At 43.9% G+C, this 16,589-nt stretch overlaps 1 protein-coding gene across 9 annotated transcripts in view; it reads left to right on the top strand.

Annotated features, from left to right (window-relative positions):
• cdc42bpab (CDC42 binding protein kinase alpha (DMPK-like) b) overlaps window positions 1-16,589 on the top strand; it is a 94,871-nt gene that overhangs the window by 32,914 nt on the left and 45,368 nt on the right. For all 9 annotated transcript variants that reach the window (XM_020496850.2, XM_031837469.1, XM_031837464.1 and 6 more), the window contains exons 2-5: window positions 667-758; window positions 5,832-5,915; window positions 8,816-8,911; window positions 9,410-9,558. In XM_020496850.2, coding sequence (XP_020352439.2) covers window positions 667-758; window positions 5,832-5,915; window positions 8,816-8,911; window positions 9,410-9,558 — 421 coding nt within the window. The remainder of the gene's footprint in view (window positions 1-666; window positions 759-5,831; window positions 5,916-8,815; window positions 8,912-9,409; window positions 9,559-16,589) is intronic.

Below are 16,589 nucleotides of genomic sequence, written 5' to 3'. Positions count from 1 at the left end.
TCCTCTCCCTCTCCTCTCCTCTCCTCTCCCTCTCCTCTCCCTCTCCTCTCTCCTCTCCTCTCCCTCTCCCTCTCCCTCTCCCTCTCCTCTCCTCTCCTCTCCTCTCCTCTCCTCTCCTCTCCTCTCCTCTCCTCTCCTCTCCTCTCCTCTCCTCTCCCTCTCCTCTCCTCTCCTCTCCTCTCCTCTCCTCTCCCTCTCCTCTCCTCTCCTCTCCTCTCCTCTCCTCTCCTCTCCTCTCTCTCCTCTCCTCTCCTCTCCTCTCCTCTCCTCTCCTCTCCTCTCCTCCCTCTCCTCTCCTCTCCTCTCCTCTCCTCTCCTCTCCTCTCCTCTCCTCTCCTCTCCTCTCCTCTCCTCTCCTCTCCTCTCCTCTCCTCTCCTCTCCTCTCCTCTCCTCTCCTCTCCTCTCCTCTCCTCTCCTCTCCTCTCCTCTCCTCTCCTCTCTCTCCTCTCCTCTCCTCTCCTCTCCTCTCCTCTCCTCTCCTCTCCTCTCCTCTCCTCTCCTCTCCTCTCCTCTCCCTCTCCCTCTCCCTCTCCCTCTCCCTCTCCCTCTCCCTCTCCCTCTCCCTCTCCCTCTCCCTCTCCCTCTCCCTCTCCCTCTCCCTCTCCCTCTCCCTCTCCCTCTCCCTCTCCCTCTCCTCTCCTCTCCCTCTCCCTCTCCTCCTGCAGCCAAACCCTTCACTTCCCAGGTGAAACAGATGCGCCTGCACAAAGAGGACTTTGAGATCCTCAAGGTGATTGGACGAGGAGCCTTTGGAGAGGTATGTTGTTTTTTGTGCCTTTTTTATTGTGCTTTTTTATGCCTTTTTTTATTGTGCTTTTTATAACCTGATTTCACCGGGAAGTATTTTTGAAGTTTGAACCTCAATAGAAAGCTTGCAAGACATCAGCAAAGGAAAAAGCATTTCAAGTGTAGCCTACATAGGGCCTAGAGACAATCACAACAACAGAACAATGCATGCAAAGACTATATATATATATATATATATGCTATTTGATAGTTGGTGCACATAGTGTGATCCCAGCAGCAAGGCATGGGTCACTAGGCCACATGCTATATGCATGACTCAACATGTAAGAGAAAAAGCTTTAATCTTTTCATCACCGTCGTTGTGAAAGATTTTCTATATAAAATTCAACTAAAACCAAACCTTATTTTTCTTCTTCGCGGCTCGAGGGCAGGAGTTGAAATATAGTTATTATTATGTCTTCTACTGCGAGTGATGTCAAACCTGGGGAATGTTGGCGAGCTAGCAATGGCAGCAGAAACTCAGCCGTGTAAGGTTACATGACAAATGGTCTTTGTATATTATAGCCTGCTAGGCTAGCTGCTGTGCTGCTGGCAGACCTGGGTTCAATACTATTTGAGATGATTTCAAATAGCCTAATTTGTCTGTGGTTGATTGAGCTTGGCTTGCTTCATGGACCAATAGAATAGTTCAAACTGGCAAATCTGACACTGCAAAAAGAATCTAAATCTAATTTTGTCACATGCGCCGAATACAATGAAAGGTCGAAGGGTCAGTGCAAGATGGGGTCAGTGCAGATAGTTTGGGTATCCATTAATTGACTATTTAGCAGTCTCATGGCTTGGGGGTAAAAGCAGTCTTGGCGCCTGTTTGTTCCAGGCAGGTTAGAGAAAATGCTCAAAGTATTTGAAAGATTTTGAATAGTGTTTGAATTCACGTGTGGTGGAATGGGTTGGTTGGCGCTCTACCCAGTGCTGAGGTCCATATGGCCTGTTTCAGACTTATTTTTATTGGGGTTTTAATTCACAGTGAATGAAAGAAAAACATGTTTGTGCCCTGGTCCTTAGCCCCTTGTCAGGCTAGCAGCGGCGTCCGCTCGTGCTAGAGCTATTTCTGTGGCTCTGACGTTCAGCTAAGCTACAGCCTCACAGTTGACCCTCTACTTATTGTATTTCTGATATAGGCCCCTGGGGTGTACCGCATCTCTTATCGCACCTTGTGTTGAGGTTGGCCTAAAGGTTTCCTTCCGCAAGATTCGGTTTCGGCTGGCACCTAGTCAAACTCGGCTAGGCGAACTGAACGAGTGTATTCGTATACACCCTTAAAAGACCTTCGCTTGGAAAACGAAAACAAAAATCGGCATTAGTGCTGTTTGTCCATCTTGAAACTCCGTAGCCAGTATACCCTTCCTCAGAATAGTCAGACTTAATCTAAGATACAGTAATACAAGCAATCTATCTGTTTTTGCCAAGGAGATCTTAGTTCGAACAGTTTTACATCGAACTAAGATGTTTGGGGCAGTATTTCTCAAGTGAAAAATGTGCATGAAAACGAGTCGTCTATCTTTGAAGGACAACACTTCATTGAAGAATCCCTACTGTTGACCAATCACCAACTTCGGCTTCGGAATTTCGGTTTGCCCCCCAAAATATTTTTGTGTCCATGAACAGCTGAATAAACACTTGTCGAAGGCCAAAACGATCAACATTTCGTCATAATATATGCACAAACTGTTCCTGAACTGTTTTGGATGGGAAGCATGCGGGCGCCTTTAGTCTCTGTGTCTCCTGTGCTGTGTCATGCAGGCCTGTGTATTTCATATAGCCTAGCCTACATGCTATCCAAATCTACTGAGTTGATTGGAAAAGCAGCAACAAAGTAAGTGGCTGGAGTTGTTTAATTCATAAAAACATATATTTACAATCACAGGTCTAATTCAGTTCACTATACATTTTCAGGCCAATTCGCAACAACAACAGCCGTATCCAGTGGCCGGCAGGCAAAGACATAGCTTAGGCCTAGATCTATGTAATGATTATGAAGTCATCATGATTTAAAGGTCTCTGGCCAGAGGTCCATCTTATGTCTTTCCAGTGGTAAGCCATCATAGTGCAACCAGTATTTCCCCTATATTAATTTAGCAGCGACACACCAGATTTTTTTCTTTCTTTCTCATAATGCCGCAGGAAGACCCCATTCACAGTAGCAGTTTTGCAAAATTCTGGAACATTTCCTCGTTACTTTTTATTTATTTTTTGAGGAATACCCCTACCAGTATTTCTGAAAAACTTCTCCAAAGTTCTCCTGTTTTCCATAAATACCAGTTGGAGAATGACATAAATCAGGAGGGAATAAGCAGGGAGGGGAATCCTCAAAATGGGATTTCAGGAAAAACCTGTGAAATCTGAAAAAGGGACAGGAAGATCTGGCAACCCTATGGAAGAGTGTGGAGTGGGAAGCTGTGGAAAAAGAAAAGAGAACAAATTATGAGCAGGATGTTTTTATTTCATATCCCCATTGTCAACTCGGAGAGAGATGGCGTCTGTCTGTGAGCTGGGAGAGGGAGCTTGGCATCTGTGTGTGATGTTTTGGCTCTCCTGATGAATGTATTTTTCTTTGTATCACTACAGCGTAGAGCAGCCAGTCAGCCACCCTGCATGTCAAGCTCTCACACATATGTTTGAGTGGTGAAAGCTAAGAAAACAGGGAGGGAGGGAGTATACGCTATACACAGGGCCAGTAGCAAGAACAGTCCTCTCCTTTCCTCCCATCAGTTCACCAGGAGGAAACCCGAACAGCAGGGGAATGTTATATTTGCGTTTAGCGTTCATTCTTTTTCTCCAGCTCATTTAATGGACTACAGACTACACAGTTTTTGTGTGTGTGTGTGTGTGTGTGTGTGTGTGCATTGCGTATGTGTGCGCACATGCGTGCTTCCTTGTGTTTGTGTGACTGAGTGGATGATTGGTGCTTTAAATTCCTCCCATGGGGGACGGAGGGAGTTGCGGAGAAGCTGAAGTGAAAAAGGCTTTCTCTTGTGTCTTCTGGCAGGCAGACAGGCAGGCAGGAGGGAGGAATCCTGCTAGCTGAAGTCATCTGGCCTTGCTCCCGTTGCAACTCAACTCGTTTTAGGAATGCTCTTGTTTACTACACTCAGGCCTAACAATGGGGGCTGCCTGTGGTTGCGTCAGAGACGTTAGCACTTAGCAGTAGCTTGACTAGCTAGGTGTCCTATCCTTGCTGGGTCGTTCCGTTTGATTTCAATCACTTTTTGACCGTATCCCTTTTGATTTGAAGGAAACCTTCCATACATATTTGCCCATGGTAGTAGTATTTTTTGCATACCCAATAATGAGTTATCCATGTCTTAATCACTGAAAAAGATAAACGGTTAAGTTTGATATAGTTTAAAGCTTACATTGTTTTCAAACTATTTTGTAATAAAAAGAAGAAACTGTTTTTTTATCCTTTAACATCAATTATCTAAACGCGTAAACTTAAAAAAAATCTCTATATATTTTCACATATGTTGTAGTTTAGACCCTACTTAACAATCGGAGTTTCTTGTGTTGTGCACGCCATCAGTTGAGACACAGCATACTTTTGAATAAAGGGTGGGTGTCATTGCAATCATAGAAATATAATTAATAGTATGGGCATATCCCTTTAGACCACTGCAATTAGCTGGTACATCATTGACGGTTTAATTTGAATTGACGTTGTTACTTCCAATTACTACCACAAAGATGGCCGTCGGTCCAACCACCGTCGAATGTCAACTAAAATAGGGATGTCTACTCTAGTATCTACATTTCTATGATTTTAATAGGTTTCCTATGGCAAATTGACAGTATAATTTAAAACAACTGATATTCCCATTCAAGTCAACATTCTCTGATGTGTGGACCTCCAACCATCTTTGTGCTACCATTTGAAAGTTTACATTTTTAGATTTTCCCATTTTAGTAGTATGACATCCACCTTGTGGACCATGCTGTTCCCCAACCAATGGCGGGCACAACACAAACACCTCAGATTATGGAAAATAGAGTCTAAGCTAAACATATTCGAAAAATGAAGACAAGTATTGTTAAAGGGGGAATTTTAAAATTTTACATTTAAAAACATGTTTTTCAAAGAATTCTAAAATCATTTGACAGCCCTGTTTTTAAGCTTTTAAGTGATATCAAACTCAACCCTTTATCTTTTCCAGTGATGAAGACATGGATGTCTTATGGAATGGTGTGATATGCAAAATGGGTCAACTTTGATCACCTTTTATCATCTAAATGTTTTGGCATTCAGATCCAAAAAGTTACTTTCCAACCACTTCTACCATGGGTAATAGGTATAAAATGTTGTGTTTAAATCAAAAGGTATGAGGTCAAAGTTATTGAAATCAAATGGAACTACCCTGCTGCAAACCAGTTTGAAATCAGTGTATTTGTGCTGCCGTGCGACTGTAAGTGGCACGTCAAGGCCCTTGAGCGAAAAGGATCCCAGCTGTGTGTGTGTGTGTGTGTGTGTGTGTGTAAAAGAGGATCCAGGTGGTGTGTCTCAGGGGTCACTGCCTCTGTGTCCGAGGTCACTTCCTGTCCCTCTTCCTTTCTCTTCCCCTACTCCTCTCGTCCTCTGACTGTATGGACGCATTTCATTCCACAAAGATGTTCCCTTCTGCCCTCGTTCACTCCCCTTCCCGGTTCTAATAGGAGTGGGTCATGTTCAGTAGGGAGAACGTTCTGAAACTAAGGGAAACAGAGATTCTACCTGAACTTCGTCCTACGGCTTTGCCCTATTGAACATGACAGGGTAGATGTATTGAACATGACAGGGTAGATGTATTGAACATGACAGGGTAGATGTATTGAACATGACAGGGTAGATGTAATGAACATGACAGGGTAGATGTAATGAACATGACAGGGTAGATGTAATGAACATGACAGGGTAGATGTAATGAACATGACAGGGTAGATGTAATGAACATGACAGGGTAGATGTAATGAATATGGTGGATGGAAACTTTTCTCTCATATCCTCTCTCTCCCTCATCCTCTAACTCCCTCTCTCTTCTGTTTCCTGTAGGTTGCTGTGGTCAAAGTGAAGAATGCAGACAAGGTGTTTGCCATGAAGATCCTCAACAAGTGGGAGATGCTGAAGAGAGCAGAGGTGAGCACTGGCTATATGCTAACTGCCATAACATTACAGCATTATTCAGGGATAAATGCTAACAGCAATAGCTCATTCCATGGAAGGCCTAGTGTCTGCTGGTCTTTGTTTTTTACTGTCAATTAAGGCAACCAGGTAAGGGGAGTTCCTAATTAATTAGGGCGGCAGGGTAGCCTAGTGGTTAGAGCGTTGGACTAGTAACCGAAAGGTTGCAAGTTCAAATCCCCAAGCTGACAAGGTACAAATCTGTCCTTCTGCCCCTGAACAGACAGTTAACCTACTGATCCTAGGCAGTCATTGAAAATAAGAATTTGTTCTTAACTCACTTGCCTAGTTAAATAAAGGTTAAAAAAAAGTGACCTTCATCAATCAAGTACAAGGGTAGGAGCGAAAATCCGCAGACACTCGGGCCTCTGTGGAATGAGTTTGATAGATGTGCTTTACAGCATTCCTCAGGGCTACATACTAACAGCCATTGCGTTTAGGTTTGGGCGTTATCTAGATTTTCATACCGTCTCTGTACCATACCGGGTTATACGGTACTACCGAATGTGCCCACAAGGAAAACCAAATGCATAGCTTGAGCTGGATAAATTTTACTTGACACATCTTTGGATTTCTTATAGTTGTACTTAACTTAGAAGCAGTGGCGTAAGCACGCAGCCCCCCGCGAGGTGTGTGGGCCCTGCAACCGCCCAAATATTATTGTTATTATTGTTGTTTAACGGTATTGAAAATAATACAATTAGTGTTTTGTAATACCCCGGGATACAGTATAAATGCTATATTGCCCAAGCCTAATTGCATTACAACACGACTCCGGGCTAAATGCTAACTGGAGATAGCATTATGTAACTCTGGCTTTTGCATAAAACATGCATTACATAGAACATGCGAAGCCTGATTTTCATTCAATTTTTTCATTAAAAAGTTTCGAATAATAAATGTGAATTTGATTACCACAAAGTTTTTATTTTTATTTTTACCATGTGAGGTGTGTACAGTATATCTGTTAATGCGCTGTGCTTTTCTCATTGGCCTCCCCTGACGGTCATGCAGACGTTCATAGTGGTCCCTGTGTGTGTGTGTGCTTGCATGTGCGCGTGTTTGTGTGTAGCAGTTCCCAGAACTACCCACAGTGTGTCTTGACATGGGAAACTGTCTGCAATAACAAACTCTGTCTCTAACCCATCTACTACAACTACAACAAATGTTGACACCTGCTCATCGAACATCTCATTCTAAACTCATAGACATTAATATGGAGTTGGTCCCCCCTTTGCTGTTATAACAGCCTCCACTTTTCTGGGAAGGCTTTCCACTAGATGTTGGAACATTGCTGCGGGGACTTCCATTTAGCCACGAGCATTAGTGAGGTCGGGCAGGGATGTTGGACGATTAGGCCTGGCTCGCAGTCAGCGTTCCAATTCATCCGAAAGGTGTTCGATGGGGTTGAGGTAAGGGCTCGATTTCTGTATGGACCTCGCTTTGTGCATGGGGGAATTGTCATGCTGAAACAGGAAAGGGCCTTCCCCAAACTGTTGCCACAAAGTTGGAAGCACAGTATCGTCTAGATTAGATGTCATTGTATGCTCTAGCGTTAAGATTTCCCTTTACTGGATCTAAGGGGCCTAGCTCGAACCATGGAAAAACAGCCCTAGACCATTATTTCTCCTCCACCAAACTTTACAGTTCGCACTATGCATTGGGGCATGTAGTGTTCTCCTGGCATCTGCCAAACCCAGATTTGTCTGTCCGACTGCCAGAAGGTGAAGCGTGATTTATCACTCCAGCGAACACGTTTCAACTGCTCTAGAGTCCAATGGCGGCGAACTTTACACCACTCTAGCCGACACTAGGCATTGCGCATGGTGATCTTAGGCTTGTTTGCGGCTGCTCAGCCATGGAAAACCATTCCATGAAGTTCCCGACGAACACTTCTTGTGCTGACGTTGCTTCCAGAGGCATTTTGGAACTTGGTAGTGAGTGTTGCAACCGAGGACAGACAATATTTACGCGCTACATGCTTCAGCACTCTGCAGTCCTGTTCTGTGAGCTTGTGTGGCCTACCACTTCGCGGCTGAGCCGTTGTTGCTCCTAGCCGTTTCCACTTCACAATAACAGCACATATAGTTGACCTGAGCAGTTCGAATAGGGCAGAAATTTGATTAACTGACTTGTTGGAAAGGTGGTATCCTATGACTGTGCCCTGCTGAAAGTCACTGAGCTCTTCAGTAAGGCCGTTCTACTACCAATGTTTGTCTATGGAGGTTGCATGGCTATGTGCTCGATTTGATATAACTGTCAGTAACGGGTGTTGCTGAAATAGCCAAATCCACCAATTTGAAAGGGTGTCCACATACCTCTGTATATATAGTGTAGTCTAGCTACAGGCAGAGGACAGAGGCTGGCTTGCTCATAGAGTTAGAATGAGCTTTGTCCACACGGATGGAAAATATACATTTGACTGTGTTATAAGATTGTTAGAAAGTGTAATTGAATTGATATACTTGAGCCCCAAAGGGGCTGAAAGGGGATTTCCCACATAGAAATAGAATCTATTGAGTCTACCTCTATGTTTCCCACCAGTAGCAGACACAGGAATTCATTACACACAGGTTGGAACAGTGCTTAACTTTGATTTGAAATCGGTGCCGGTACTCATTTCCTTTATTTAGGTAAAGGAACTCTGCAATACTTTTTAGCTGGTATTCTATAAGAGACGAAGGAACTCAAGCAGAAGCAAATTTGAGGTGCTGGTCCTCAGTTCCAGTGAGCTCCTGCCCAAAAGAAGCACTGGGTTGGACCAAATAGTGATGGCGCACAGTGAGTTCCAATGAGAGTAGCTACATTCTATTCATTATCTTTGTATGACAGTTGTCCTCTGTCCTCTCCCTCAGACGGCGTGTTTCCGGGAGGAGCGGGACGTGCTGGTGAACGGGGACAGCCAGTGGATCACCACCCTGCACTACGCCTTCCAGGATGACAACAACCTGGTAAGATCTCCGCTAACTCCAAACGTTTCAAAGGCTTTCAATATACTGTATGTCAATCAGTTTCATATGGTGACCACTCAAGCATTAGTTGGGTAATGAATAGTGACGAGTCAGTTGATTAACTAAGCAGCGTTCTAATGGACTCTCATTGGCTCCCACTGTTGAGCCGACTGCCCTTCCCCCTTTCACATTTCAAGGCTTGCATCGCAAAAGGCACCCTTTACCCTTCTGCCCCTACTTTCTACTGGGGCAAAAGACTCTGGTCATAAGTAGTGCAATATATAGAGAATGTGATGCTGTTTGGGATGAAAGAATGGCAGGATGAGACAGGAGAGTAAGGAGAAGGGGGGGGTAGAACCTGAAGGAAGTAAGTTCGGAAGATGGAGGGAACAAGTTGAGGAATACAGAGAATGTTACTTGTACAGCTACTCACACAGCTACTATCATATTATTATCACTACATGGTCAGTGATGTTAACATTTATACTTTCCCCTCAGTATCTGGTGATGGATTATTATGTGGGTGGGGACCTGCTTACCCTGCTTAGTAAGTTTGAAGACCGGTTGCCGGAGGACATGGCTAGATTCTACCTGGCTGAGATGGTGCTGGCTATTGACTCAGTGCACCAACTGCACTATGTCCACAGGTGAGTCACACACACGTGAGCGTTTGTTAATGTGTGTTGTATTAATGACTCATGAAGACTCATTTTTCCAAGCCACCTGTATGAACTCTGAAATATTTGGCTCCATTGTGGCTCTAAAGCTAGGTATTCAAAATATGATGCTCCTTAGAAAAGAGAGAGTGCGATCACATACAGTACCAGTCAAACGTTTGGACATGCCTACTCATTTATTTTTTATTATTTTCTACATTGTGGAATAATAGTGAAGATATCAACGTTATAAAATAACACATATGGAATCATGTAGTAACCAAAAGTGTTAAAAAAATCTAAATATATTTTAGATTCTTCAAAGTAGCCACCCTTTTGCCTTGATGACAGCTTTGCACACTTTCGGTATTCTTTCAACCGGCTTCAGGAGGTAGTCACCTGGAATGATGTTCCAACAGTCTTGAAGGAGTTCCCACATATGAACTTGTTGGCTGCTTTTCCTTCGCTCTGTGGTCCAACTCATCTCAATTGGGTTGAGGTCGGTTGATTGTGGAGGCCAGGTCATCTGATGCAGCACTCCCATCACTCTCCTTCTTGGTCAAATAGCCCTTACACAGCCTGGAGGTGTGTTGGGTCATTGTCCTGTTGAAAACTAATGATAGTCCCACAAAGCGCAAACCAAATGGGATGGCATATCGCTGCAGAATGCTGTGGTAGCCATGCTGGTTAAGTGTGCCTTGAATTCTAAATAAATCACTGACAGTGTCACCAGCAAAGCACCGTCACACCTCCTCCTCCATGCTTCATGGTGGGAACCACACATGCAGAGATTCTCCGTTCACCTACTGTGTCTCACAAAGACACGGCTGTTGGAACCAGAAATCTCAAATTTGGACTCATCAGACCAAAGGAGAGATTTCCACCGGTCTAATGTCCATTGCTCGTGGTTCTTGGCCCAAGCAAGTCTCTTCTTCATGTTGGTGTCCTTTAGTAGTGGTTTCTTTGTAGTAATTTGACCATGAAGGCCTGATTCACGCAGTCTCCTCTGAACAGTTGATGTTGAGATGTGTCTGTTACTTGAACTCTGTGAAGCATTTATTCGGGCTTCAATCTGAGGTGCAGTTAATTGCCGATTTCTGAGGCTGGTAACTCTAATATCCTCTGCAGCAGAGGTAACTCTCGGTCTTCCTTTGCTGTGGCTGTCCTCATGAGAGATAGTTTCATCATAGCGCTTGATGGTATTTCTACTTTGAAAGTTGATACACTTAAACTCACTTTTTAGAAAAGGGCCTTTGAATGTTTTGGTACCTACTGGAGAGCACTCCTTTGTCGACACCCATTCAGCTGAAACCTGGTCCCAACAGGCCGAACACTCCTTGGCGACAACACCAGGCTCCAGGGCATCGAAACTGTAAAACAGGGAATGACAACACAAAATCAGAAGACATTACAACCCTGCACAACATCAATTCACCTCCCAAATTAAGATAAGAATAACCTCATACAATGAAAACAATTTTTTACCCGAAGTGCTGGTACTGCAGCCTGAAGTACGGAGTCAGGTGTTGTTGCCAGCTAGCTATAGCTTTCCACCAACACCGTACCATTCTCCAGTCCAACAAGCTGTGGGATGTTAACCCCTGTCACAGTGCTGTCCAACACCAACAATCTCAGACAAGGTGTTCACTCTGGTCTTTCTGAAGCTCTGCTTGATGAGGCCGAAGCACCAGTCAGGTTCAAACTTGGTGTGGCCTGTGATCAGGAAGTGAAGGTCCAGATTGCGGTGGAGCTTGTGCATGGTCCAGCAGGCACAATACCAGAGCACAGACTTGTTCTTGTTTTGGACACTGCAGTTATCACAATTCAAGTCCACACGTGTTTTCCCAACTCTGTAGTTTGTGAAAAAATAGTGCATGGATTAAGAGTCAGGCGTGTAATAATGATTGATGCTGAAAGACAAATTCCAGATACAAAGATTTTAGCATTATTATACAATGGATGTGAAATGGAATTCTGAGAACATCACTACACAAAGTTCATACAGGTAATGTTAGCTACTGTTGCCAGCCAGCCATCTATTGTCAGCTGGCTAGATAACAGCAAGCTTTAACTAGCAATACAAACCCATTGTCATAGCTAGCTAAAGTTAGCCTATAGGTTCAATGTTAGCTAGTTAGCTAGCTAACATTAGGCAATAACCAGCAATGCGAAATGGCATTCTGAGGACACATTACACACACCTCATACACATACAGTGGGGCAAAAAGGTATTTAGTCAGCCACCAATTGTGCAAGTTCTCCCACTTAAAAAGATGAGAGGCCTGTAATTTTCATCATAGGTACACTTCAACTATGACAGACAAAATGAGAAAAAGAAATCCAGAGTAAGTCTTCACAAAGTTTTCACACACTGTTGCTGGTATTTTAGCCCATTCCTCCATGCAGATCTCCTCTAGAGCGGTGATGTTTTGGAGCTGTTGCTGGGCAACACGGACTTTCAACTCCCTCCAAAGATGTTATACGGGGTTGAGATCTGGAGACTGGCTAGGCCACTCCAGGACCTTGAAATGCTTCTTACGAAGCCACTCCTTCGTTGCCCGGGCGGTGTGTTTGGGATCATTGTCATGCTGAAAGACCCAGCCACGTTTCATCTTCAATGCCCTTGCTGATGGAAGGAGGTTTTCACTCAAAATCTCACGATATATGGCCCCATTCATTCTTTCATTTACACGGATCAGTCGTCCTGGTCCCTTTGCAGAAAAACAGCCGCAAAGCATGATGTTTCCACCCCCATGCTTCACAGTAGGTATGGTGTTCTTTGGATGGAACTCAGCATTCTTTGTCCTCCAAACACGACGAGTTGAGTTTTTACCAAAAAGTAACATTTTGGTTTCATCTGACCATATGACATTCTCCCAATCTTCTTCTGGATCATCCAAATGCTCTCTAGCAAACTTCAGATGGGCCTGGACATGTACTGGCTTAAGCAGGGGGACACGTCTGGCACTGCAGGATTTGAGTCCCTGGCGGCGTAGTGTGTTACTGATGGTAGGCTTTTTTACTTTGGTCCCAGTTCTCTGCAGGTCATTCACTAGGTCCCCCCGTGTGGTTCTGGGATTTTTGCTCACCGTTCTTGTGATCATTTTGACCCCACGGGGTGAGATCTTGCGTGGAGCCCCAGATCGAGGGAGATTATCAGTGGTCTTGTTTGTCTTCCATTTCCTAATAATTGCTCCCAAAGTTGATTTCTTCAAACCAAGCTGCTTACCTATTGCAGATTCAGTCTTCCCAGCCTGGTGCAGGTCTACAATTTTGTTTCTGGTGTATTTTGACAGCTCTTTGGTCTTGGCCATAGTGGAGTTTGGCGTGTGACTGTTTGAGGTTGTGGACAGGTGTCTTTTATACTGATAACAAGTTCAAACAGGTGCCATTAATACAGGTAACGAGTGGAGGACATTAAAAATCCTACAATGTGATTTTCTGGATTTTTTCCCCCCTCATTTTGTCTGTCATAGTTGAAGTTGTACCTATGAGGAAAATTACGGGCCTCTCTCATCTTTTTAAGTGGGAGAACTTGCACAATTGGTGGCTGACTAAATACTTTTTTGCCCCACTGTAAGTTAATGTTAGCTAGCAAGCAAGCCAGCCACCTAACCTCACCTAATGTTAGCTAGCTAACAGCAAACTGTAACTTGATCTTTTGTTTAGACATGTCACGTTAACATTAGCTAGCTAAAAAAATGAACTATAATCCCAATCCATAGAGTAACGTTACTAGCAATACAAACAGATTGTCATAGTAAGCTAAATTTAACCAAATCACGTTAGGTTTAATGTTAGTTAGCAAGCCAGCCATTGAATTTCAGCTGGCTAGCTAACAGCAAGCTCTAGCTTGCAATAACAACTTTGACAAAATTAGAAACTTATCATATCTGAATCTGTAGCTAGATTCTTACCTGTATACATGTATGGAAGCTTCACGTTAGGTTCATTGTTAGTTAGCAAGCCAGCAACATATTTGCAGTTCTCCATGATGACTTTATCTTTTAAAAAAATGCAGTAGAAACGATTTATCAAGGCATTATGAGCAGCTCATTTTATAGACGCGATGCAACACCGCAGACCAATCCAAACTCATCTCTTGGCCAGCCCACTCATTATCTCTGCCAATCATGGCTGCAGGAAGTTTGTTGACTTTCTCTGTGGTTAAACCAACTAGGCTCGCAATTTAACAATTTTATTTGTATTTACAGATGACATTCAAGTTTGATATTAAGGTTTTTGAGAAGGCATTTCTGCCAAAAAACGTATTTTGATAAAAGAAAATGTTTTACGTTCAAAAGGCTCTCCTGTGAAGTCGCGACTTGCGACATACGCCTAGTTTCCTAAATCGGGTCACGTATATGGACTTGGTCTTATACCAAATAAGGCTATCTTCTGTATACAACCCCTACCTTAACACAACTGAATGGCTCAAATGCATTAAGAAGGAAAGAAATTCCACAAATGTACTTTTAAGAAAAAGCATTCCAGGTGACTACCTCATGAAGCTGGTTGAGAGAATGCCAAGAGTGTGCAAAGCTTTCATCAAGGCAAAGGGTAGTTACTTTGAAAAATATAAAATAAATGTTTGATTTGTTTAACACTTTTTTTGGTTACTACATGATTCTATATGTGTTATTTCATAGTTTTGATGTCTTCACTATTATTCTACAAAGTAGAAAATAGTACAAATAAAGTTAAACCCTGCAATGAGTAGGTGTGTCCAAACTTTTGACTGGTACTCTGTCAAGTCTCATTCACATATAAATAATATATACCATTTAGCAGATGCTTATATCCAAAGCGACTGTCATGTTTGCACACATAGTTTTGAACGTACTGGTGGTCCCGGGAATCAAACCCACTATCCTGTCGTTGCAAGCGCAATGCTCTACCAACTGAGCCAAACTCTCAATCTAAATAGATGTGTTGCAGTGGTCCCTTGACTAATGCCCTGGCAATGAGGGAGTTTTGTGATCAGGGATGTGACAGCCAATAGGAAAAGTCCTCAGCCTCAAGGGCTCGTGGGATGTCTGGTGCCTGTGTGGTGGAAACCACTCTCCCTCTCACACACAGGAAGTGGTCACCAGGCTTAATCTGCATAATGACTGTCTTCACTCTGAAGAGGCCTCGGAGCAACGATTTGATTGTGTCCTCAAAAGGGAGGGAGGGAGGAATGGAAGTGGAGGAGAGAGGGGGAGGGGGACAAAGGGAGAGAGAGGAAGGGAAGAGGCACACAGGAGTTAGGGTGTGCCTGGCTGGCCAGTAGTAGCATTGATCTCCCATAGCGGAGCAGTAGTATAGACTCAGTGTAGCATTGGGGACCCACTAATTGTATGGTGTTTTAGGGGGAGTTGGGGGAGGGGCAGTGGCGGTTGACGTGTCATTCCCCTTTGAGGCCCTCTGAGACGTTTTGGGACGGTAATGACGGGGTGCTCGGTTGTGCGGTGTGTATGCAGGGGGGGGGGGGGGGTGATCGGCACGCTTGGTTTATGGAGGGTGGATTCAGCAAGGGAAGTCCCTTGAGGAGGGTGCATTCTATCTCTCTCTCGCTCTCTCTGTGCGTGCGTGTGTGTGTGTTTTGCTGTGGATGTGACTTACGCTTACTGAAAGGACAGTGCATTAGGCTAACCCTGTAGTTGATCTAATATAAGGCCCATTAAAATAGCTCGATTCAGTGCATATAGGCCACATTTCTGAAATGAGGATGGCCTAGTTATAGAAATGGTCTATGTAAGTTAAGTAGTTCAGTCCTGTATATAAGTACCACTGTAAGCATAATGCCTTGTCAGTGCCACTAAAACACAGCTCAGCTGTTATATCTCAATCACAATAACCTACCTAGGAGAAGTAGGCCTAATGGTTAAATGAAATATGTATACTTTTAAACTTTTTAATTTTTAAAGATAAATAAAAAAATAAATAGTTTAGTGCCCATCCCCCTCCTCATTAGTGTGTGTGTGTGTGTGTGTGAGTGAGGCTGTTCAGTGATCGGCATGGCCTCCCACAGGGACAAACAAACACTTCAATGGACCAACTCAGCATGGCCCAGCGCACTGTTAGCAGGGCCAGCATCTGGCCTGTGTGTTAGTGTTTGTGTCAGTGTCTTTGTGTTTGTGCACACTCGTCGTGTGTGATGCGCATGCCTGTGTGTGTGTGTGTGTCTCTTTCTCTCTATTGATCAGGGCCGCGTGTGTTATATTATTGATCAGGGCCATGTGTGCTCCACAGCCCTGTTTCCACCCAATGATCTAAGGGACCAACCCCTTTCATCAGAAGGACCACTGCACTGACCACGGCCACAGACATCTCCATTACTGGTTAATATTATAAAGCCACCATGGTAACAGTGACAGGAACAATGCCCTGTTTGTTGTTGATGAAATTTGAATAAATGGTACCTATATCAGTAACGGCCAATGGTATGTATGTATGTACAGTATGTTTGCGCGTGCGTCCAAACAGTGGCGATGAGGTCCCATAGAGCATTTTGTGTGTGTTTGCCTGTGTCCCTTCCCTATCTCTGTCCCTGTCTCTGTAAGGAGACGTGGTGTGTGTCTATGTGCGCGAGAGTCTGCTTGTTTGCAGGGGTGGATTGACCATCTGGCAATTCTGGCAAATGCCAGAGGGGCTGGACAATTCTTTTATTGTTGGGTGAGCTGGTCGAAATTGACACACACACACACACACACACACACACACACCCTAAAAAGTTGGTATAAAAATAAAACAATGGTGGCATGAAAGGTGAAAGGTGGCATGGCCGGTGGCCCGTGGGCCTGCTAAGATGTTTTTATTTTATTTGTATTTTTAAAAATCTGTAATGAGCCTTTGGCCCTATCAAGATAGGCCTGGTTTTCTGATAAGCTGAGCTCCGGTCACGCAAACTCACGTTCAAAGTCAAACCCAGCGCCGACTATGTCATCAGTTAGACAGCCATATGGATCATTAAAAAAACTCAACTAAAGTGCACCGATAAGTGTAGAAAGAGCACATTCCACATTGTCACCTCACTCAAT

Source organism: Oncorhynchus kisutch, linkage group LG12, assembly GCF_002021735.2.
Source record: "Oncorhynchus kisutch isolate 150728-3 linkage group LG12, Okis_V2, whole genome shotgun sequence".
NCBI classification, from domain to species: domain Eukaryota; kingdom Metazoa; phylum Chordata; class Actinopteri; order Salmoniformes; family Salmonidae; genus Oncorhynchus; species Oncorhynchus kisutch.
Note: the sequence above shows the minus strand (reverse complement) of the source record. Positions and strands in the feature narration are given on the sequence as shown.